The 25288-nt window shown below is 37.4% G+C and overlaps 1 protein-coding gene across 1 annotated transcript in view; it reads right to left on the reverse strand.

The window, feature by feature from the left end:
* Positions 1–25288, reverse strand: part of CFTR (CF transmembrane conductance regulator) — an 86100-nt gene that overhangs the window by 51448 nt on the left and 9364 nt on the right. Inside the window, exons 2-11 of the mRNA XM_040550160.1 lie at positions 23048–23158; positions 21957–22068; positions 15829–16044; positions 14857–14946; positions 12998–13161; positions 12381–12506; positions 8531–8777; positions 6120–6212; positions 5397–5576; positions 2675–2866 (exon numbers count right to left, since the gene is read on the reverse strand). Coding sequence (XP_040406094.1) covers positions 2675–2866; positions 5397–5576; positions 6120–6212; positions 8531–8777; positions 12381–12506; positions 12998–13161; positions 14857–14946; positions 15829–16044; positions 21957–22068; positions 23048–23158 — 1531 coding nt within the window. The remainder of the gene's footprint in view (positions 1–2674; positions 2867–5396; positions 5577–6119; positions 6213–8530; positions 8778–12380; positions 12507–12997; positions 13162–14856; positions 14947–15828; positions 16045–21956; positions 22069–23047; positions 23159–25288) is intronic.

Here is a 25288-nt window from a genome sequence, read left to right on the forward strand (position 1 = left end):
CTAACGAGTAAACGATAAATAGTGAGGACTAGTGATCTGTGCTGGACTAGTTTGATCTAGAAGTTGAAAGTCTTCACAAAAGGCTAACAGTGGAGGAGGAGCAAGCTGCTCCAGACCATATGTCTAAGTGCACAGTCCAAATGCTTCTTAAACTCCGACAGGCTTGGTGCCGTGACTACATCCCTTGGGAGCCTGGTGTTGCGAATGATAACTCCTTAGCAAGTCATCTATGTACCAATCCAAAAAAAAAAAAGCAGAAAAATGTAGCACCAACCATTCTGAAAATTCTCATGCATCCCCAAACTATTTAAATTACACTTACTTAATATTATTTGAATGTCTGCATAGACCTAAAACAAAGTTCAGAGCACCTCAGATGAAATCACCCAGCATAAGTGTCCCATTCTGCTGATGGGTAAGAACACTGTGTGCCAGGAAGCCTGAAACCTATGTATATGGTATGGCATGACCACCATAGAGTGGTGGTAATATGTGGTATTGGTGGTAATACCTGTGGTATTTTATTGGCACAAGTTAAGACAAGGGGAAAAACACATTGAATTTAGGAATAGTACTTATTGCTTTCTCTGGGTCAATTCTTCAGCGTGTTTCCTCTATAGGGTGAAGGTGGAGATAGAAAAGCAAAAGGGACATTTCATAGGTGTGTTACTACATGATACATGTAGTGACGTGCCCATTCGCTCATGGGGTCAAAGGAGATGTCTTTGTCTTCCCAAAAAAAAAGTTTTTGTGAGCATGGAGCTTGAAAGAAAATCTCAGTCAGCCACTGTTAAGAGCTTTATTTTAACTGACTTTCAACATATGTCCAATAAGGAAATAAACTCTCTTTTATCACCAAACCCTGGTCCACCTTTAAGAGCCGGTGGACGAGCTAGAATCAGCAACAGTCTTGCATTCAGGTGAACTGTATAAACTACCTCGTAAAGTTGCAGAGAAGAAGAAGTGTACTCCTTTAGGCAAAAATCCTCAGGTATCTCTCCTTCATGACGAACAGGGATACATACAGCCCCAAACCAACAAAGAACTAACCCTTCATTTAATAATAAAACCCTAAAAAATGCACCCTTGGAAGAAACAATGAATTAATATTTGAAATCCATCCTTAAATCTGCTATACTCAGTCCTATGTGGTAACTTGGATGTGAAATTTTGTGAGACTAACAAGCACAATAATAGCAACAAGGTAATGCATTTGGATTGATTCCAAACCATTCTGCCTTCTCTTCAGTCCAACCCAATTTATTCAGGTTCAGTACAGAAGAATCTTCATAAATATCAAACTTGGTCTCAAATAATGAGCCCTGCTAGGAGGTGAAGCATATCACTCAGCACAGAGCTGCACCAACACAGATCAAAGCTGGCTTGATCAAGCCTGTTTGGAGAACAAAGGAGCTCTAGCCTACCAAGACCAACACACTGATCTGTCCCACCAACACAGAGACACCAAGCCATCCCACCAACATCGAACCAACCACATTCTGCTGTAGCAAGGGCCTGGGTTGGAAAGTCTCCTTGAGCAAGGACAGTTTCGAATTGCTGCAGTCGGTTCTTGGAGCTTTGGCATTAACTACAGCTCTTAACACTGGAGTTAAGGACTTCTCACTTCAGAAAGCCTGAAACAGAAGTTGCTAATTCTCCTGTCTTCAAAAGCTTTCAAAGAAGATTTCCAGCAAACCACAATCCAAACACAGGCTGAAATGACCACAAGCATATAAGAACAGATTGCTTTATCACTTAACTATACCCTGCTCTGAAATAAAATGCAGTAACTTCAACTTACTTTTAAACAGGCTGGCTATTGTTTTCTTGCTTGACTGGCGCTAAGGAAAATGTTTCACTGTGTGGTCTAAAGAAAGACCCTATTCAGCACAGTTAAATATTTATTGTTTTCATATATGTTACTGACAAAACGCCTGATCTTATGACATAGCACTAAGTGTGGAAAGGTATAAAATGCTGGATCCTTTTATATCTTTCAATGTGAAAAGGTGTCCTTTCCTACACTACCCTCTGGCAACATCAGACAAACACAAGGACATTCCAACGTCATTGCATTATGGACTGCATGGCACATAAAGTTTGGTCCTGCAATAATTTCCAGAGTGAAAATGTTCAGCATGCACACACAAAAAAACTACTAGTTCAGTCAAAATTTTCCTCTAAATAATTCAGATTTCTGGCACAGCATTCTAAATACCTCCAGAACATTTTTGAGACATGAAAGAAAGGAGGAATACAGGTTAATTTCTCAAAATTGTAAGAAAAAGTAGCATTATCTCTGGAAAGTAATGTACATATATATATAAATAATATATATAAAAATATATATGTGTGTATGAAAAAAATGTAGAAACAATACTTCTTACCTCATTTCTTCAATATTATCAGGTTTACTTGGGTTTTTAGCCATCATGGAAGACTAAGAACACAGACCTTACAATAGCTGAGCCAGCTTATTTATCTCCCAGAATCAGCACCGTCAGTGTATCTCTGAAGGAGCTAGCAATGGGCTGACCTGGAGGTCTACGAAATCTGGATGCTAGGATGAGTTCTTTAAGCCTCAGAAATGTCCTGCTTACTTAAAACTCCACTCCCTGACTCCCTGACTTTTTTTTTTTTTCCACTTCAGTCTTAAGATTCCTAGATGACTGACCTCTTCCAGTTGGCAGGCTTTGATGACACTCTTGTATCGGTATTCATCATAGGATACACCAAAAATTATGTTTTCTTTTATTGTTCCAGGCATGATCCAGGAGACTTGAGGTGAAAAGGATATCCTTCCACTGTGTTTAATTTTACCCTGAGAAGGCTCCAATTCTCCCATTATCAACATCAGAAGAGAAGTCTGAAAAGAAATATATTAATGGTTAATAATCAGAGATCTGTACAACCATAACAAATGCTAAACAAAAGAGGAGTCACTCTACTAAAACAAAACAATAGGATGGTACTTTTGTTCTGTAAAGAGTGTCCCTACAACCATTAATTTAGTATAAGCAGCAATTAATGGAGATTTTATGACGTATATCTGAAAGGCCCCTGAAGTGAGAGAAACTTCATTCACTGAACAAGAAAAACTAAGATGCCCTGTAAACAAGGTATGCAAAAGCATGTGTTTTTAATTAAAATTTTATCACTTTTGCAAAGTAAAAATGTATCTATGAGAGACATATAGACTTCAGGTATTACAAGTATTCCTGGTGAAAGTTTTTAACATCAGTAGCTATTCGCTTGTTCTTTGTACAACACTATTCATGTTTACAATCTTGCTAGTGTTTATAAGCCTTTTATCTGTATTGCCCTGAAAAGTGCAATTTCTCTGTCTGTGGATTTAATTGCTCACAAACTGCTCAGTGTGATCTGAAGTTTCCTCTGTAACTGTTAACTCATTTACGTGAATACATGACCTAAGCATATTTACTATTTCCCTTCATAAAAGAATTGATTGCAATTTCAGTACTGACATGTTATAATTTCAAAGTTAATCAGTAGCTTCTAGTAACCTTGTCACACATCACTAGCTACTAGATCAAAGAACAGAGTTGAGAAATACAAGGAAAAAATATGTTACAAAGGCATTCCAATGGTGTTCTTATCACTAGTAAACAGTCAACAAAGCCAGGACGTAACAGCCAAAGATCTAAAAATCTATCCAAGTCACAATTTTATCTTCTCAACCCCAGAGATCCTTTAACCTGACAGGTTATACAATATGCAGGGGGAGTCTCACAAGATGTCTTTCCATCATACCAGAATCTAAATTTTCCCAAAAGCTGAGTAAGAAATTTTTGATCTTGCAAAGGATAATTGCTTAGTATGTTTTGCACACTGGATGTTAACCCACTTTGTGCTTTAATTTAAAGTGTCATATTTTAAATTAAAATAAATAAATAAGTAAATAATATTTACTAGTGAAGTTGTATTAAAGAGTTGATATCAGGCTTCATAGCAATTATAGAAAAGATAACTACACAGTACATTCCAGAGGCCTGACAATTCCTGGAATTTACAGTACCAGCCTTAAGCAACAAGAAAGAAACCATAAATTAAGAGGGTGAAAGGAAAGGAGAAACTTCTTTTGCTTGGGAATTAAGTGTAAATCTTATTTTACATAAATCTTTCAGATAATATTATAAAGTTTTTATCTTTATTGCCTGGAAAAGTGCAGATTTGTTGCATATATATAATGCTCACATAGACTGCTCTGTCTGATCTGAATTTTTCTAAATTCCCTAAGTAGCCAAATAAATGAGATATATATAAATCTTTCTATAGTAACTGAAATTTTTGTATTACAAGTATCAGCTCTAGCAATAGGCACTTGAGGTTAATAGAGACTTGAGCAATGTAAGAAAACTATTCTGTTAATTCAGAATTATCATAGTAAAATGCAATCCAACATATCATCAATCTCATGTTCTCAGTCCATTGTTCTTTTGTATTGGTGTCATTTCTGAAAAATATTAAAGCATTGACTATATTTAAATTGATGGGTCCTTTGCCATTGACTTCAACAGACCAAAGATTTCATGTGGAATTACAGAATCACAGAATGGTCAAGGTCAGAAAGGATCCCTGGAGGTCATCTTGTCCAACTCCCCCTGCTCAAGCAGGGATGCTTAGAACAGGTTACCCAGGATCTCCATGATTTGAGCTTCCACACCCAGAAGAGTCCAAATCAATGAAAGTAAAGGAAATCAGAATACCTTCACTGATAATTTGTTAAGCAGGAAAAGAAAATTTGCCAAACGCATAATGAATGTTTGTTTTGACTTTCACTTCTTCTCAGAAGACCCACTGAAACTGAAATACCTAATTCCTTGCAGTTCAAAGTGAATATGAATATCAAAATTCAACTCATTTCATAGTAAAAAGGTTAATTGGATGTGTTATCTGCAAACTAAATGCACTGATAACGTTTTCCAGTTCTAAAATTATTATGTATCTAAACCACAACTTTTCTCAGAAAACCACCAGTTTGAACAGCACCTCCACAGACTTGTTCCACAGGCTTTTATATGGGACTGAGTGTGTGTGTCTAAGCTACACACTGTAGGAAGTGGAGCCCATATGACCAGGTGTGCCACATATCCGGGGTATGCATCGTAGTTACCAGACTTATCAGTGTCAAGCTTTATAAGTTTTTTAGTTTTGTAAGTTAAATTGCTATTTCCTTACTAAGTCTGTATCCTTGTATGTACAAAAACCACCTGGCAAACTCTTTCTCATATTGGCCATGGAGAAAAATTTAAAACAATTATGGGACATTTTATTGAAACATATTTTATTCATACTTTTTCCTGCAGCTACCAATACCATTATATTATTCCTTAAAATTGATATGACTTCTGTTGAAACAAAAGAAATAGAAATACCTTGCCTGCTCCAGTAGATCCAGAAACAGCTAATAGCTCTCCCTTCTCAATCTTGAAATTTATATCCTGAAGAACAGGAGATGCATGAAGGGGAAAATTGCTGAAGAAGAGATTGTTGTCATTGCTAGGACCTTTGCTGTTGTTTTCCTGTTTTGCTTTTACAAAGAGCTCTCCAATTCCCTGCAACATACATATTTGTGTGTTTGTATGTACATAAAAAATGAATAGGACATGCATATGCAGAAATTTATATCCTTCTATAGGCTTACAAAGACTTGTGAACTTACTTTGCTGACATTACTTTTTCTATCCATAACCCATCTATTATATTCTTAAAATAATATCTATTTTAATGTATACATTGTATTTGCTCCTAAATTTGTAGACATAAACAAAATATTCCTATAATTGAAATGCTTTCTAATGTTTATAACTTGCTGGAGCTTGATTTTGTTTCCAGGCTAGTTTAAATCTAAAATAACTTACAGGTCTTAACATTTACTAAAAAGTTGCTTTCAAAGTCTCTCAGCTGTGGATAATTTGATATTATGCATTCATTACTTGCCACATATTCCTTGCCTGCTCTTAGCTGAAGACAGTTAAACTGAAGGTGTGCAGTCTGCTGTTTTTAGAGAATGCTAAGGCAAATATCAGTAAAAACAAAACAAAACAAAAACTAAACTGCATTCGGTATTTGAATTTATTTTGGGTGAAAGTACTGACCTCATCCCAAAAAGCTGTTACTTTGTCCACTTCAACCCCAGTTGTTGTTAGATTATACTCCAGGGCTTTATATTCTTCTTTTAGCAAGAAATCCTAGAAAGACAACGAAAGCAGATTACAGGAAATGAAAAGGGATGACAGGTGTATCACACAAAACAGTACGGACTTGCCAACCCTGAGCACTAGTTAACATTTCTGATAGTGCTATTGCATTCTAGTGTTTTCAAGTGAGGCATAAAAGCAGCTTATACAATGTATTTCAGATGCAGAAGAAAATGGTTTCTGAAGCTTCCAATTCTTACATTGTTAGTGAAAATACAACAATGAATGTATTTGGTTCTGGTTTGGAAAGAATATAAAAACTTGGCATTTCGTTTGCTTTCAGGACTTGCGTTATGCAGCCCTAGCCCTCCAACCTTAATCCTTTTCAAATATACCTTTGTTTCTGGAGTAGGACATGGAAGGTTACACTCTGGTAGGCAATGAAACAAAGCAGCTACATGTAGCTAACTCACTATTCCAAAACTGAAAGAGTTTAAATGAATTAGAATTATGTCTCCATCGGCACAAAAGGCAGATAATAATCCTGGCTAGGCTAGCACTGAAGTAGTGTCATTTCAAATGACAGAAGTCGGCAACCCTGCACTTGTTTATATTCTGGGATTATATAAGGAGAAAGAAGTGTAAATTCATGCTAATGAAGGAAAGTTAACTTTTCTATTCCATGATTTTCTTAAGGTTATGCAGTCTGTAAGTACCATCTCCTCTAAATTGCCTTTTAAAATTAGCTGGGACCAAGAAGGTCTACTGGGGCAACAGTGGGCAAAAAAAGGGGAAATGGTAAGGGGGAAAAAACAGTTCTCTACAGTAAACCTGAAAGTTTCCCAATGAGCACAAGCGGAAGTGAAAAAGCAGATGATTGTAAGGACAGGTACCAAAAAAAATTGAAAGGCAAAACACACACAGTTTATGCAAAAGAAAGAAATGGTTAGATAGGTTTTTATAACAAAGGCTGTGGGGTCATCCAGTGGAGTTGCTGGAGCAGTGATAGTGAGAGAAAACATGCTGATCCATAAGGACTTCAAGGTCTAAAAAATATGATGCAGCCACATGGCAAATACAATAACCTTGGGGACTGATCTGAACTCTCTAAACTGATGAGGAAATTAAATCAGAGAAATGTATGTGTGGTTTATTGTTTCTGTTTATATCTGCGTATTTCCTGTGACAAGTAAAGAGCATCTGTGTTTTGGGATTCTGTGAAGTCTGTATATTGGGTCTATACTCAGTCTATCACAAAGAGAGTATTATTTACAAATTCTAGAGCAACCTCATAGCTAGTATCCCCAGAGGCAAGTGGCCAGCAAAGTGGTATGATAACTGGGCTTCCCAATTCTCTGAAAGGGCATAGGATATGCTCTTCCAGGAAATAAGAGAGACAGGATGCCTCCACTAACGTCTAGGGAATCTGACAGGACAAGGGCTGTGTAAATTGGGATCCAAAAAGGCATCCTTCTGAATGTCAAATAGAAAGGCTTATGGTTAGACTCTTGAAATCTCTGCTCAGTTAAAAATCAGAAATATCAGAAGAATCTAATATATACTTCTTATTCTATACTAAGTTTCGGATTTCTGATTAAGGTCTTTAAGTAATATATTAGGTATTCTTTATCATGCTAAAAATAATAAAATTATATTTTACTGAAAAACATCTACACATTTTTTTTAATCCTAATATTTGAAGGGAAAATAGAACAAGAATTATTTCTCTTAGGATTGATTTGAAAACAGCAGGTAAAAAAGACAGCGTTCATGAGGATTTGCTCTGAGATGACTCTGCCTCTCATGCTGGTTTATGAGCAATTGATCTTGGTAGGTAAGGTAGGTAATAATTAGAAGACTGGTACCTTAATTATGTTTAGCACTCACAATGACTGAGATGCACATTTGCATAAGATGTACAATCTCCTGCTGTTCTTGCCACTAATAGCTACAAAAACATAAGGTTTGTGATTGCAACTACTGGAAGCCGTGCTATATAAAACACATACTAATTTTGTACTTCCTTTTCTGAAGGAAAAACATCTCTTGAGCACCACAAATGTTGATATATTTTTATTAAGTTTGTTATTCTGCAATGAAAAAAGAAAAAAAAAAAAAAGAGAGAACTCTTCTGTTTCAAAGTAAGTAGCCTGCAGGTAGCATAAGGCTCCCGTGGTTATGCTGCCTGGGGAACCATATAACAATATCAAGATTTATAATGACATTTCATGGTGTATAATCAAAGCAATATATAGTATATTCGGAAAGTCTGCACAAATGTTGTGTGCTTTTGTTGATCAACTGACAAGATAACATGCTATAAAGAATTAGCTTACGTATTTGGGAAGATTGAAGTGTATGTACCCTACCTGTATTTTGTTTATTGCTCCAATAGAATCGTACCAGGTCTGTACAGACCCAGGAAACTGCCTGGTCACTGTCATTCGAAGAACAATGCAAAATGAAATGGTGGTAAATATTTTTCGGAGAATAATTCCTTTAGTCACAGCATATGGAACCACAGCTAAAAACACCACAAAAAAGCCTGAAAAGAAGAAGGCTGAGCTGTTGAAATATCTCACATAAGCAGCTTTTCGGGTTAGCTTCAGTTCAGTTCTGTTAAAAACAAAAACAAATACTTATGATTAGTATATGGTTCCACGGTTTTCATTTTATAAACTTTTGGATGGAGCTGTTGGTAAAACAATTAACTTAGAGGCTCACCCATCTTTGTTATTTTTTAGGAGCACGGTTAAAAAGCAAGATTCAAAATAATTTTGAACCTAAAAAAATAATTGCAGCCAAATATGGACACCAATATTCAGAGATGTTAGACAAAATAAAAATTATCTATGTCATGATTTAGATATCTCATAATCCACAAGCCTCTATAATTCCTGGCTCAAGCATCCTGAAGCATCTACTGCTCACACAAGTGCCATCCCCTTCTCATCTGGTCATCTAGATATGCAACACCTCTGGAAATGAGATATTCTTAAATGTCAGATTTACTATACGTGACCATAAAAAACTCTAAGAACAGTCCACAATCTTAGTATAGTGTCATCTCCTTTTGCAGACCACCGTACTAACAGGCTCACCCAAGTAAGGTATCAGCTCGCCTCAGCTTGACGAAGTGGGAGGCAGGGAGTCTGGTCTCTACCTTTCCTGATGAAGCTCAGTTCATGGAGCAGCCTACTGACTACTGTGCAGTCAGGAACGCAACTGGTGATTACTTCTAGCTGCCTCCACAATGTTTATGCATCTTACAGTAAGATATTAAATAAAGAGAAATAATCCAGGGAGCAGAATTCATTTTCTAAGTCAATAGCCATAACTCACAGTGGTTAAGCTTTCTATTCACTGCTCTTTTTGAACCCATTCACTTTGTAATCCTAGGAACCCAGCAGCTCAGTTTTGTCTGAACACAGGCACCTCTGCTTCAATGAAAGGGACCAGATTTTCAAATTAACTAGGGGAAGAGATGGAGCTAGATCCCAATGTGCCCATTTGATGGGTGAGTACTCTCACCACTAGGCTGTTGCACAGAAGTTCACAGTCACGTCAGTGATGGCAATTCATGGCATTTCAAGGCTGAACATCATAATCTTTATATGTCTTCTGGTATTGATCCCGTGTCTGCATGCAAACTAAGTCCAGGATTTGGGGGCTGTGTGGGAACCCCTTTCAGTCCCACCTTGAATGTGCATGGGACTTCCATGTACACCAGCATCCTGCCACTGTTGTCGGACAAAGTGTTCGTGAAAGTCCCTCATGAAAGTCTGAGCCCAGTCAGTTTTGAAGCAGGATGCCTAGCACCTCTTATGATGTCTGCATTTCACAAAGAGAGGCATGAAGAGAGTAGCCAGGCATGCAGGTAACCACCACAGCTGGAATCATGGACCTTGAAAAAGTGCCTCTAAAGTCCCACCAGAATTTGTATGAGGCTGTGGGTGGCAGCACTAAATAAGGATAACAAAGATTTTGGGATGTGATGCTCAGCCAGCCCCATGCAGACATCTGGGTGGAACCTACCTAAACCACCCCTAGTGCTGAAGCACACGAACATTGCTCCAACGAGGGACAAAAAATGCACTAACCATTTTCAGTATACTCCCAAGTACCAGCCATAAGTGATTGGCTTTCCAGAGGTGGATCTGTCTGTGACCCAGGCTCGAGGGCTCCGTAAATTAACCACTCATTTGGAACATGTCTCACTGAGGTAACATAGGCACTTGGAGTGAGGATGTAAAGGACACTGTGTGCCTCTCACATACACTGGTCTACACTATACATGTCTGGTTTTGAAGTGATGCTACTGCAATCAGTATAAACACATGAGCTTGAGCTTCTCTGCTTTATAGAAAGATGGGTCTTCTGCTGACAAAACAGAGACACTTCCAGCCTTGGACTTAGCCTTCTGCAGTGCTGTGCTATAGTTCATGGGCATGGGTCAGCATTGTGCTTTTTTACTTCTCTAAATACATTGTATAGCCCATAGAAATGCAGACATGTTTATGCAGTCACCTGTTATGAACAGTAATTAGTACAGACTTCAGAGGGCATGCAGGTGACAGCCCGTATTGCTCCCTCCGAAGTGTCACAGCTACAAGGGGGGAGTTTGCCTGCAGCAGGATGGGCAACCCTGGCAGCTCAAGTCTACCAGAGTAAGGGTGCAGTTATATCTAGCTCGTTAAATTAGAGCAGATCAAACCAGGTTGCATCGGAAACTGCCAGCACACAGAAATAGTTTGGTAACAAATGAGTTATAATTTAGGGCTGCTAAAACACAGGCATGAGTTAACTCACTGTGTCTCGTCTCCCACCACCCTAACGAGCCAACTGATTGGAGGTCTCAGCAAGCAAAATTAAAATGAAACTCTGACGTTCCCAGATTGACCTGTTCTGGTGATGTATTCACCATGTGACCTTTTGGATCACTTAAAAAATATGGTATTTTGGAGCAAAAGGAGCAGAAGAGAGATACCATGATCTTATAATATTTCTGTCATTCTTCCATGTTTTTTTAAAAGCTCCATGCTTACTATGATAACAATTGAACTCCAGCAACACCAAATTCCCTATAAATTATTGTAGAAAATATAAAATATAAAATTACTGTTCTTTTTCTGTTTTCTGTGACTTCATTTCTACATAATTTACTTACAAGGCATAGTCTAAAATTTCCTAAAAGCAATGCATATGACTAGTGGCACGAGTTAAATCTTAGCCTGGTTCCATCTTAGAACTGGACCTCCAGACCTAGATTAAAACCGAGCTTTCTCAGATGGTTTATATTGCAGATTTTAAGAACTTTCTTATTCTGAAGGTAAAGAGCACTTAACTTTTCCTTCATTGCCTTTCAAAAAGCAGCTGAACGAGAAGGTGTTTGTGTAATAATATCGCTTCATCTCTTTTATTTACACGATAATATGGCACTTATATTTCTTTTATTTTCTTCTATTTTACCAATCACACACCTGGCACAGAGTTCTAATTCTCTCTAAAGGACTAAACAAACACACTGTTTTGTGCAGCATCACCTATCAATCAATGTGCCACTTCTCCTCCCTTCCCCCAGGACTCCCTGTCAGCAGCCAAGTCCCTCTCTAGCTCTCAGCTAACTAGCTTAGCTCTTTTACCTGCTTTATGCTTCATGTCTGGTAGTTCCAGTGCAATCTCAATGTTAATTGAGAAGATAAACATTATAAAAGACTATCCACAGACAATAAATGTTAATATAATTGTACCGAATGAATACGTGAAGCTGTGATCCTTACACAGATTGTGTGCAACATTTAAAACCAACTTTATTGCATTTCTCAGAAAATGGCTGCGGAGGACTTGCACTGTTTCCTCCACTGCAGAATAGGAAAGTCTGTAAAGCCTTAAGTAACCATCACAAAAGGGCTTTTTATTGTAAGATGAGGACAGGGTTGGCCAGAAACAAACACAGATGCCACAATTGTTTTACCTGCACAAGCTAACCACTGAAATACCATTATAACAGATGAGGAAGCAAATAAAAAAAAAAAAATCTCTACTTGACAAATTGGGAAAAAAAATAACTTCAGTGTGGGAATGCATGGTTAGTTTATGGAGGATTAATATTTGTGTGCTTTACTTCTTAACTAACATGACCACAGAAAGTGTTCACAGTCACTTAATATTTTTTTTCTGAACACATAAGAAATTTGACCAGCAAATGAAAACACTTACTCACGGAGGCTTTCAATCATTTTTTCCATTGCATCTTCCCAACAATAGGCTTTAACTGACTGTATATTTTCAATTATTTCTGAGGTGATGACAAGTCTCTCGTTGATCTTTCCTGCTCTCTTATCTCTATAAGGTAAAAAGGCAGTAGGTTAATCCTCATCTATTTCACCGTGCATAGTTATTTTGAATCTCATTGTATCTTAAGAAAACTCTTTCCATATATACCTATTCTTAATATGCTTATTCTAACAAAATTATTATGAAGAATGCTATAGGAATTATTAGAAATGGAATAATCGCTTTACTAAGGAGAAAACAGGAGGTCTAAAAACATTAATCATGTCACTAACAAGGAGATTTAATACTACAAAGCATTATCACTATCAATGCATCACTAAACATGTTAGACCCTTTTTTTTTTTTTTTTTTTAAGTTTAGACAGGTGCCGCTAAATAAGTAAAGGCTTGTCCCTACATTTCTGACACATCCAGCATTCTTTGGACACCTCTTTTGTAACAATGCAATAATGAGAGACCCTTAATTAAGTAGTATAAACTTCATAAAACAGCGTGTTTCAGGAAAATATATTTTAAAATATTTTAAAATAGTCTCATCACCTGTATTTCATCATCCTTTGTCCCAGCCAGGCTTGGAAAAAGGCCATGACTATTAGAAAAGCAAGTCCAGAAAATGCAGAAGCTTGTAACATATCCCAGAGCAGTCCCATCAGCAGTGCCACTTGTAAAGGTGCAATCCATACAAAATGAGCCAGAGCAAGACCCTGCAGAAGCCCACAGCAGAATAACAATAATAATGAAAGTTACAGACTGCTTTGAAAACTACAAGAAAATGAAGAAGTCATTAAAATGACACTTTGAAAAATGTAATGAAGGATGGTACAAATATTTCCAGTAGTAAAACAAGTTTATAAAGGAGAATTTGTGATTCTGAGCACATAGCATTCTGGGCGTTAATAATGAGGACAGCGCAGCAGTACGTATACATTCCACACCTGAACTTCGATTTTTGTAAGGCAAAGTTCAGTACACAATTGTCTCTTCACTATGTGTGCACACGAGGAAAAAATCCAGCTTCGCAAAAGTAAACAGAATTTGCTATCAACACCGGCATTTTCAATCACTGCAAGATGGGAAAAATACGTAAACTATTCTTCTAAAAGTGATTTCATCTGATATAGGAGGCCAACATTACTCTGGTGAAGAGATGTCTTTTGTATGAATACAACAAATTCAAAGAAGACTGCTGCCTTCTTCTGCACATTTGCCTATCATTAGATAGATTTTGGATTGAATCCTGTAATCAGGCTGAGAAACAGAGCTTGCACAGAGCTCTGTGTTACTGCAGCTACACTACTGCACTGCTAGGGCACTTGGCCTAGCTTGTCAGTGCTAGCTCAAGTTGCTCTATATAGTAATACAGTGCATAAAGTAGATAGACAAAAGACACAAAGCTGGAACTGTAGGGTCTCTCTGATGTCAAGTTTCTTGTTTCTTCCACAGGAAGCAAACCTCATACTATCAATGGGGCAATTATCCATGCAGAACAAAAGCTCACAGAGTTTCCAGCCTCCAAGCCATTACTAGGAATCTACCTCCATGTCTTTAATGAAAAGTTTTGCAGTACTGAAAGTATTGAATGAGCACTGTCACAGGTTGCCCAGAGAGGTTGTAGAGTCTCCCTCAGAGAAGTTGTAGGGTTTCCCTCCTTGGAGATATTCAAAAGCCGCCTGGATGTGGTCATGGGCAACCTGCTTTGATGGCTCTGACTGAGCGGGGAGGTTGGACCTGATGACTTCCAGAGGTCTCTTCCAACCTCAACTATTCTGTGATTCTGTATTGTCTAAAATGAATGTGTTGGAAATGACTCCTAATAGCTTTACATCAACACGTAATTAGATTTTTAAGGGGCGTGGTAATAGTAACAACAGGGTGCTGAAAGTCATCACTTGTTCAATAGCAGGAGCACCATACTGGTTCACCTTATTAGAAAGATACAGTGGTCAGGAAAAAAAAAGAAGAGTTGGATGAGCAGCTTCTGACTGCTATGAAATGGACTGTGTAACCTAGAGGTTTCCTGGCGGATTCTCACTGCACTGTAAAACAAGAATGTTTTTATCTTTTTTTTTATCTTTTTTATCTTTTTTATCTTTTTTTATCTTTTTTATCTTTTTTTTATCTTTTTTATCTTTTTTTTTTATCTTTTTTTATGTATTGTTTAAGTTTGCTTTACTCATCAGCATAGGAGAAAAAGGAAGATGTATTTATTACAATGAGCATTTCCATGACCAGATGCCAAAACATACTCTTAGGATGGGCTTCATTTTAGGTCTACAGTGAACAGTCAGTGCAGTCTGACATTTATTCTCCTTCCCCCCTTAATGATTGCCATGAGTGGTTTGAGGTTTTGCTTTTGTATTTGATGGATCTTTAAGTTCATTAATCAACCAATAACGTACCTCGTCAAATTTGTTCAGATTGTTGGAAAGAAGACTGACCAGTTGTCCAGTACTTATTTTATCTAGGACTTTGCTTGACAGTTTTAAGGTCTGTAAAAGAAAACAAAACAATAGGAAAATGGCCATGTAACTCATTCCTATAAAACAGAATAAATACAAATTAAAATAATAGGCAGTTGTACGGTAATATAAATTACAACTCACTTATCAGCTTCATGCTATAAAGAAAGTCTCATTAAACTTGTTATTTATGTCACTTGAATTTAACATAGTCATTAAATTGCTTTACAAATATTGATTTATCGACTTAGCCCCTGCTTTCTGTTGCATATTTTATGTGTATAGATATGTATGCAAATACAAGCTTTAATTAAGCATGCATGCTGTGTGTTGCTGTGCTTCCTCAAAAATCTCCTACTGTGCCTATCTAGACAAATGTTTTTTGAAAGATGTTTTCACAGTGAGCTTTAAAATAGAATAACTAAGAGGTTTGTTTAAATTAGCTGGATTTGTTATTGGTAAAAGCAAACACCTTTTAAAATCTTTGGATTTGTGAACATGAAATGCCTCAACTTCTGTTGATTCTCCATGCTATAGAGAACTCACACCGTATCATTCCAACTCAGTCCCTTCTGTGTTATACTTCAGAAAATACTCCTTAGCCACTAGCACGTTATTTTTCCCTTGCTATACATGTGCATAACAGGAGCACGGTGGTACAACAATTAAGTCATTTCACTACATATCCAGTGAGTCTGAACTCACACAGAGTCTGACTTCAGTCAAAGCAGCTGTAGACATGTATTTAATTCTTTGGACATAGGAAATGGACAGCTGTCAGAAACTGATGTTAACCGTATTACTCTTTTGTGTGCTTTTTGTAACAAAACTACCAACATTTAAAAAAGCTGCCCTAAAAGATATGCAAGGTATAGACAGAAGTTTGGCTTTAAGTGCAAATGAAAAAATTACCTTCTTATAAATCAAGCTAAACAATGCTATTCTTATTTGCATGCCTATATGATGAAGACCAAATATAGAAGGGTGTATGAGCAGTGTTCTCACAAGGAAGAGAAGGCACAAGCCAATGCCCAAGTAGTAGGCTATGGATCTTTCAGAGGAGTTGTCCGGATCATAGGAAGCTATTATTCTTCCCAGCAGAAGGGGCTGCACAGATTTGGTGACTTCCTGAAGATGGAAAAAAGAGAAAATAATTTTGGTCAGTTATTTTTTTTTCTTTTTTTTTTTTTTTTTCCAAAGTGATACATTGTAATTTCAAGACCTACCAGCTGAAATTTACACTTAAATGAGGAAGGAGGCTAGCTCTGTTCCCTGTGCAAACCACAGAAATACCCAGCAATCACACAGGAAGAGATAGCTCTCTACTGTCTGTGATGCTCCTGCAACTCCACCAAAGCAAATCTAGCTTTTAAATTTTTCTGGTTGTTTTCTACAAAAATGACAGCTGAGATATTAGTTTCCAGATTTACTTTCCAGAGGTGTAATGAATTTGCCGCATAATATGACTGAATCCAGTTTCACAGGTTAGATCTCCATCTTAGCCACCAGGGAACAGATCTTACTGCATTTTACTGAGCTTATAGGACACAGGAAGACTCACAAGTCCTGAAATGAATACTGCGGTAACACAGATAAAACTTAAGGTAAATATGAATAACACCAGAATAGAATAATAAACAATTAGGATCATCCTACCCAACAGTTCTAGACCATTGTATCCAGGGCTGTAATAAAAGCAAGATGAGAGATGTAAATGGTAAGGGAGGTAAGTTTGATAAAAGTCCCAGAGAGAAACCAGTACCTCCTGCCCAGCCAGCCCCAACACTTCCATCTCAGGATAAGTAACATGACAGAGTATCAGAGCAGGAGAGAAAAATGAGGGGTAACCACACTACTAAACTAAAGGCATCCAAATGATCTACCACCATAGCCTGCTGTTACATATGTCCTCAGACTCCTTTGCTATTGTAATTGAACCCCACTAGTTTTATCTACACTCAAGTTACATTTCCCTTTCTTCATGCCGTGATTGTTCTTATACTTTCACCCTCCAGCCTCATCCTTTTCCATCTCTTCCTCTTCCCCCTCTTTCCTTCCCCAATTCTTCCACAGAAACTGCAAAAATCATCAGTGTGCTGTGTGTTCTAACAATTTATTTCTGCATGAGCTTCTGAAGTGTATGAAGTATGAATGTAGAAATGAAAAAAAGAGCACATGCAATGTAAAAATGTTCTTAAGAATTTTTACGTGTCTCCTCATCTTTCTTCCTGTTGTGTCTGTTCACTCCCAGCAGAGTGATACCTCAAAAATAGCAAGAAACCATCAAATTCTCTTTTGTATGGGTGTGTTAAGTTCTATCAAAAATTATTATGTCTTTGAGCTCAAAAACACACAGGCCACCACACAGAGACACAAAGAGGAGTGAACTGGCACAATTGAGCTATAATTACTGTTTTACAGAGATAAATAGATTGGGAAAATCCCCTTTGTTTTTCCCTTCTCTTTTTGGTCTCTCACACGAGATCAGCCTCAGGTACTCATGCAACCTGTACTGCAATCTCTTCTGAATATCACCGTTGGTGAAGTAGATATTCAACACTCACTTTTTCAACAGAAGAGATGAAATTTTACATCTTAAACAAAATACCTGTGCTATGCACTATTACTTGATTAACTGCAGTTCTGCCTAACAAATGTTGTAAACCTGGAGCCTGTTTTGACAAAGACTTCAGTGTTATCAGTAGGCAAAGGGAGGGGTGTTTATTGAAACACACATGACCCAAGGCAGCTGTGCTTAGACCATATGCATCCAGAAGTGGCAAACCAAAACTCCACAAAAGTCAGAAAATACAAAACAGTCACCTTTCAAGGACAATGCAGTGCTTTTGTACTCTCAGAGATTCCAAGATAAGCTTATATATATATATGCGTAAAATAGCAATTTTTTTTTTTTTTGTATTTACTCTTATTCCACTGAAAATGCCATGCTCTGCTACTGTGTTTGTTGTGACTATAATGGCATTACATACATACCTAGCTTGCTCCAAAGAAAAGGTGATTTACAGACTAAGGTCAGAAAAATGACTGGCAATCAGCCAAATTGTTTGCTATCTTCTGCAGAAAAAAAAAAATCCACTCATTTACAGTGGAATTTTATCAGCTTATTTTCTGAAGGTACTATTACCCAGTCAACATACAAGTGAAAGCAGAACTAGATGCTTTTCATTTTCCCTCTTGCAACCACAAAATTACCTATGGATATAAGTATGGATGTGTAAACTGAATAACCTGTCTAAAAAAGGAATTGTGCATCAAACAGAAAATCCACTTTTTAGGAGTTGTTTTTGCTTCTCCTGTTCTTGCTCTTCCCTCTGCATTCATCATAGGCCATCGAGAAACTCAAAAAATTCCCCTCACAGAAATCTTAATTAAAAGACCAAAATTCTGACGAGAAATGAGAGTATGACACAAGATACCATGCTAGATGATATCCTGGCCTGGCATGGCTACTCTTATGCAATGAGAACTTTTGAATTATATGTACACCCCATATGCTCGATCACTCTGAATTTGAAGACAATAACGCACATCTCTGCTTTTGGCCCAAGAAGTGCCTCGGGACTTTCATATCCCTCCCTGCCCCATTCACTCATACACATGATCTATATGTGAGAACTTCAGGAAATCCTCATTAGAATCCTTTGGGACATGATACTAAAACCATTTCTAAGTTAATGTTAGCAGCAACTTCACCTGAGTGAAAATATAAATTTCATGGGGATAACTATAAGACAAAAATGTAAGTGGAATCAAACTGATCCTCACAGTAAAGTACTCAATTTGCTAGACAGCACCTTGTTAAAAAGAAAGATTTTTGTTTCACCACCACACTGTCTTTTCTTTACATTGCAAAACACATCTGCTGATGAGGTGAAATGTGGAAGCTGTTTAGGCCAGCAGGGGAGCAGATACATTAAGTGAACTAACACAACACCACTTATGAGGGAGAAACATAGTACTCTAGGGGGCCAGAGTGCAAGTGTCCACCCTTTAATAACACCATTACCTACAGCGCATGAGGGGAAAAAAGAGAGCCAGAAAAACCACTAGACCTGATGAGAGCAAAGCTGTGATTCTAGTTGCAACAACAACTGCACAAACAGCAGGGATGTAAGCGGAGTTTAAAACACATTTTGAGGAAGGTGTTATGGAAATGGCTCAGGGATTAGACAAGGGAAGAGTTGAAAGGAAAGTGAAGTTCAAAAGAATGCACAACTTGATTGCACTTATGCCAATACGGCACAACATCCTGTCCCCATTTAAATTAATGGCAAGGCTCCCATTAATTTCCGTGAGCAGGGCCTGAAAAGAACATCAGCAGCTTTAGCAGACAGTTTTCCTCTTACAGCTTCCAATAAAATGAAGAGCTCATAATGAAACCAAGAATTTAAACTAAGATTTAATCCTGTCATGCTTATTGTGAAAGGTATGGATTTTGATTTCAATGTGCTGAATTTCACATCTGCAATTTCTTAAAGAAATGGAAAAAGACAACAAACATGACTCAAAAATTCTGTAGTCCTGTTGTTGTTCTGTCTGCAACTGGTCCATAATTGTACTTGGTTGGAAAAAGTCCACACAGAGAAATCAACTCCGCACATCACACGCATGCATGCCCCCGAGTATTTTATTTGCATATATTCTGGGAAAGGCTGTTATACTCAAAACTGTCTGCATGAGCCTTCAGACACTGCTTAACTTTTAACAAGAATGCATTACTACAGTAGTTTAAGCTGACGGACTCTGCTTTACATGGCAGGCTATATTTGTAGAACTGCTGTTGTTTTCAAACACAATCCTGACGTGAATCAGGAGTCACTGGCTTGGCGTCTATTACACACAAGAGGAAATACGTTAAAAAATTAGCAACAGGAATGAGATGACAGAAGCAAATTAGACAGAATTGTGTTGGAGTCTACAAAGAAACGGTCTTGTCCCAGAGAACTGTTGACAAACAAGGTAAAAGATTATAGAGATAAGTGTTATGACAGCTCTGCACACACCAAGAGACTCTGCCCTGGGTAATTAACTGCCATACCTGGAAAAGACAGATAAGAAAGATAATTAACTGACTTGTCAAATTCAGTTCTAGCCACATTGCCTCCCATCAGGCCTGTATGATATTTGAACAGCCAGAGGGTGGCCCAAAATTTGACACAGAAACCCCACAGAGTGAGCACAAAATGCACCATAGCCACCTCTCCCCTCCTTTCTCTTTGTGTGGTCCCAGTAGATGGAGAAGGTAAACAGAGCACATCTCGTTGAACCAGATCTTCAGCAGTGGCACATTCAGACAGAGGTGAATGTCAGTCAGAGGAGACCTGCAGCTCTTCATCAGTGACAAGAGCCCAATAAGTTAGAGAGATTTAAGCTGGGAGAAAACAAAGTTGGCCTGGAGCTAATTTCTTCGATAACTCTTCTCAACTAAGCAACCATCTTGATTACCCTACTGTTAATCAGAAATTGTGTATACGAAAGGGTGAGTGTATCCACCCAAAAGAAAGAAGCATAAAGTTAAAATGTAGAGAACTTTTTCATGCTAGGTTTTATTTTTGAAATTAAGCCTTGGTGATGAGAAATTTCAGTATTGTTTTGTATGAGCTACATCTGAGGGATAGTCACAATGTGATTCCAAAAAAAAAAAAAGGCCTACATATTTTTTTAATCTGTGAAGAAGCATGACATACTGAGGTATATCCTGTGTTTTCTACAGTCAAGAAAGAAAGTAAATGCTGCATCTCAAGGGAAACAATTTCCTTTTTCTTCAGAGCATTTCTTCCCTTTCTTTAGGCTATTTTATTCTGTGACTCTCATTCTATTACTGATACTCGACACTGAAACTTCAGTGCTGTAGAAACTTACTTAAAATGCTACACTTACCCGTTGGCATGGTATTACAAGAGAAAAAAAGCAGCTAGTTTTTCCATAATTCTTAGGGGAAAAATCCATCTGAAGTGCAATTGTAGTCAGTTATTAGTTATCCAAATTAAATTAACAGTGATCTACACCAGAATACTTGTATCATAAGAGGAATCACAAGCAAGTTTATAGCAATGATGACAACTCTCCATCCTACTCTTCCCTTCCTGCTTGGGAGAGTGATCATTCTAATGGAAATGAAAGTTTGTATTTCTATAACTTTGTTATTCTCTTATAATAGTTTCTTGGGATACCTGGTAGAAAAGTAGAAAAGATAAGTTCTGTTTCATCGGAAGCAGCATGAACTTCAGAGAAATTTATGAGTTGTTTCACACAAATTTCCCTTCTGCCCAGTTCACAATCTTACTTGAAAGAACAGCTAAACTCTGGCATATTCAACTCTAATGGTGATGGAATTAATTCCTTTCTGTATCAACCCATCCAAAATAAAAATCTGACCTAGAGATCTGTCTCATATACAAACAAACAAACAAACTGCTAACTATATGAGTACATCTGACCACTTTGGGCCATTATATCTGTTATATATATATAAAATATGTATATATCTTATATATTTTACACAGTTACTTATGCAGGATTGTTACCACTACTGAAGACAACTTTTTGTTTGCATGTGTAAGCCTGAATAAACCATTTAGCTATGGAGATGAGTAATAGTCACTTCAGCAAGATTGACCAAATCATGTGATATTTCACTGTCTTTTTTTCTAATGTACATGAAATTTTCTCTTGAAAATTCATGATAAACTTCTTTTAAAATGTCACATGAGAAAATAATTACTTAAATTCAGCAGTGATGCAAAAAAATCACATGCTTGCAAGAACATATGCTAGCACCTAGCAATATGTACATTTCAAAGTTACTAATACATGTTTTAAAGATATGAACACGTGATAAGAAAATACTTCATTTAAGAAGGCCCCTGAGTATCTCTCTGTACCTACCATCTTTCTGAGCAATATACAGAGCAAAACCTGCAGTTATTGACATAATTCTGTATCAATTTAGCAATCCCTAAGACTTGCATCCACTTCTGGAACACTGAAAGTTTACAAGAAACAAGAACAAATCTTACCCCTAAATATAATAATATTCCATAGAACATAAATTTCCAGAAAAAGCATCGTCGAAGAGCATTAATAAGCTTGGGCTTTTTCTTTGAAGTTGCCAGCTCTCTGTCCCACTCTCTGAAAAGAAACCGAAAAAACAAGACCATTAAGTTGTGTGAGCAAATACATGGGTCTGTGGCTCCGACATACTTCAATTCACTCAAGTATATCCAAGGAGATTTAGCTAAGGTGAATAATAAAACAAAGCTTTGCAGAGACCCTGAAGACCTGGTCCTCATTGACTTGATAGATCAATAAAAGTTCAAACGTAGTTCAGCCACATATTTGGCAGTTTTAAATACCCAGCCATACATCACCCTGCAGGGAATTAATTCATGAAAAGGTCACATTGTATGTTTTAAAGAAACCTGCTGTACTTAAGACCAACGCACAAATAATAGGCAAATAAATGCTTTGGAGCTCTTCCAGTCTGCAGAAAGAAAACACCAACAAAGCATCAAAAATGTGACTTTCCTACCGCATAGCCTTATTTTAATCTGTGCTGCTAGGGCAATAACTTTGTATTCAATAATTGCTAGCTAATCAGAAGCAATGCTATATATAATAAGCATATGCTTAGTCAAAATTCAGCTCACAGATTAAAGCACTCCTAAGAATTTAATCAGTCAACACTTTTCTTCATTTTTCAACAGAATATTAAATAACAAGAATATTCCATTTATACATTCTTCTCTGTGTCAAAATGCATTAAGCATACCAATACTCAATACTTTTTACCAGTTTTGAATATGTATGTCACACTGCACTTAAGTTTAATTGGATTGGCACAACCACGGAGATGTGAACTGCCCCAGAACATCAGGAAAAGCTGTGCCAAAGGACGCAGGAGAGGGACTGAACTGAAGCCCTTGTATTGTGTGCATCAGGGATCCCAGTCAGCTCCAAAGGACAACTGAATGCCCTTGTTTGCTGAATGAGAGCCAGTTAATAGACACCAGCTTGCGCCCAATGTTATTTAGACAATTTATCCAAAAACTTCTTGATGAAATTTCCAATGTGATTCTTGAAACAAAGTTAATCCATGAACATTTCATACCTTTCTAATTTTTCAGAAAGATTATCAGCAGAGTCCGCAGAAGGAATTTGATAAATATCTGACAGTTCCAGTCGTTGTCTGTAACCTTTTTTCAGAATTGGCTTTGTCCATCTAAGCAGAAAAAGAAAAAGAAAAAGAAAAAAAAAAAAAGATGACTGTTTCTGGGGTTAATTCTGAAGCTGCATTTTCTTGCCTTCACATTTTGTCCACAGCACCTATGTGTGATGGCATAATACAGTACAGCTCTGTATCATATTTACTAAACTACATATACAAACATAATGTTAAAAGAATAATTGCAAAATCACTTCATTTAATTAGCTTTGGATTTTGATTATGCCCCAAAATGCTTATTTAATCAGTACAAGGCAATGAGCAGGGCACTGAGTTCTTTGTACCGTATTTGCAAAAACACACCATGTACATTTTAATGTTAATTTCAAAGTTATAGGTTGTGTGAGACACAAGTCTATAATCCCCATAATTCAGCAGAATGCAAAGATATTTCCCAAGTGAACAATTATATCACACCCTCTGTGAAGAGAGTATGCTTTAAGAAATTGGAAAATTATCCTTCCTTTCTGCAATCATACTATGGTTTCAGACAAATCATATGGGCTTAGCTTAGTCTTTGACACCACTCTAGCTGAGAAATAACACACGATTCACAGTATGCTATAGCAAAGCCAGCTTTGAGAATCCACTTTGGAGAATTATTGGTAAAACATCCATAAACTTCACCAGTACTGGAAATAGGGACCAGAGTTTTCAGGGATGTAATGAAATGGATTAGCAGAAAATTTCTGAATTTAAAATAATACTGTTACATGAAAGTCATTGTCAGCCATTGCACATGATAAACCAGGTAGAAGATGGCAAAAAGGACCAGTTGCTGTTGACTTTGTGCACATCACATGTAGAAATGGCTAATCCCTGTCCTTCAGGAACAGCAGCTCTCATTGACTGTCTTCATCAGAAGTTCTGTATACGGAGATATATTTTGGCGATGATAAAATAAGTTATGGGACACTAAACCAGTACTGCAGCTAACGCAAGTGAGCAATAGTACTTCCTAAGCAATCTCTTTAATTCTCAATTTTGTAGTTAAGTAATAACCTTGCTGAGCTCCTTAATAATGCTTTGAGACCACAATAAGCAATTACCAAATTGTCTTGGCAAAAGAGAAATTCTTTACAGTTTTCAACCTTGAATATATTTAACTGTATGTACTTATCAATGCAGCCTAAATTATGTGCCCCTAAATCACACCCCTCTCCCAAGTCAACAAGTCACTTTGTGCATTCCTTGTCCTCATACATCTGCTCACCAGAGCAGCTGCACATACGGCAGATGAATTCCTCCAGCCAGCTACAGGAGCAGTACTGACACCTTCCAGGGATCTCCCGGTCTGCAGCCAGGTTTCTACCACAGTCTACAGCATGTTCACCTCCCAGCTGTCCTGGCCTTACTTGCATGTCCCACCCTAGCTAGATGTGGCCAACCATGAGCTGTGCTAAGTGACCTCAGGCGTGAGTGCTCATAGTGGGAGGAGTTGGCCCGTTGCATGGTGTTTGTCTCAGGACTGTCTTTCAAGAGCAGCTGTCAAGAACCGCACGAGACTGTATATATTTAATGAAAAAGAATGTACCAGAGAGAGAATATATGAATATCTCCTACAAACAAATTTTTGCCAGGTTCGAATAGCATCCAGTTTATCATTATGCTTTTGATTTCTTGCAAAGTTTTGAAATGCAAACTGGCTATACATTTATTTTAACTGCCAATATCATCTGTATTTATCTTTTTTTTTTTTTTTTAACAACAGCTAAAACACCTGAATCAGAGTTTGTTAACCAATATGCTTCTGCTATTTTTAAGCTTAATAGAAGTGATTTGCCAGCATTAATTCCAAGCTTTTTTTCTTTTTGTGTCTACAGAGAACGACAAATTTCTTTTGAAAGGAAGAAAGCAAGAAGGAAGGGAAACAGATTGGCTTTACAGCATTATGTTAGCAAATGCCACCGGATTACTGGCTGGCATTTAACGAACTCTTTCACAGAGAAGCCTGTAGTGTTGTCAGAGTTTTGCCACTAACTAGGAATGTTATTATGGGTACACACACATGAAACCCAGCAGGGGACAAGTTTCAAGGGTGTACGGTAGGAAAGAAGAAAAGACGGAAAACAAGTTCCACCTCTATATTAATTGCCTGGTAGCAAAAAATACCTTATGAGTTTGATA

This window comes from Cygnus olor, chromosome 1 (genome assembly GCF_009769625.2).
Source record: "Cygnus olor isolate bCygOlo1 chromosome 1, bCygOlo1.pri.v2, whole genome shotgun sequence".
Lineage (NCBI taxonomy): Eukaryota > Metazoa > Chordata > Aves > Anseriformes > Anatidae > Cygnus > Cygnus olor.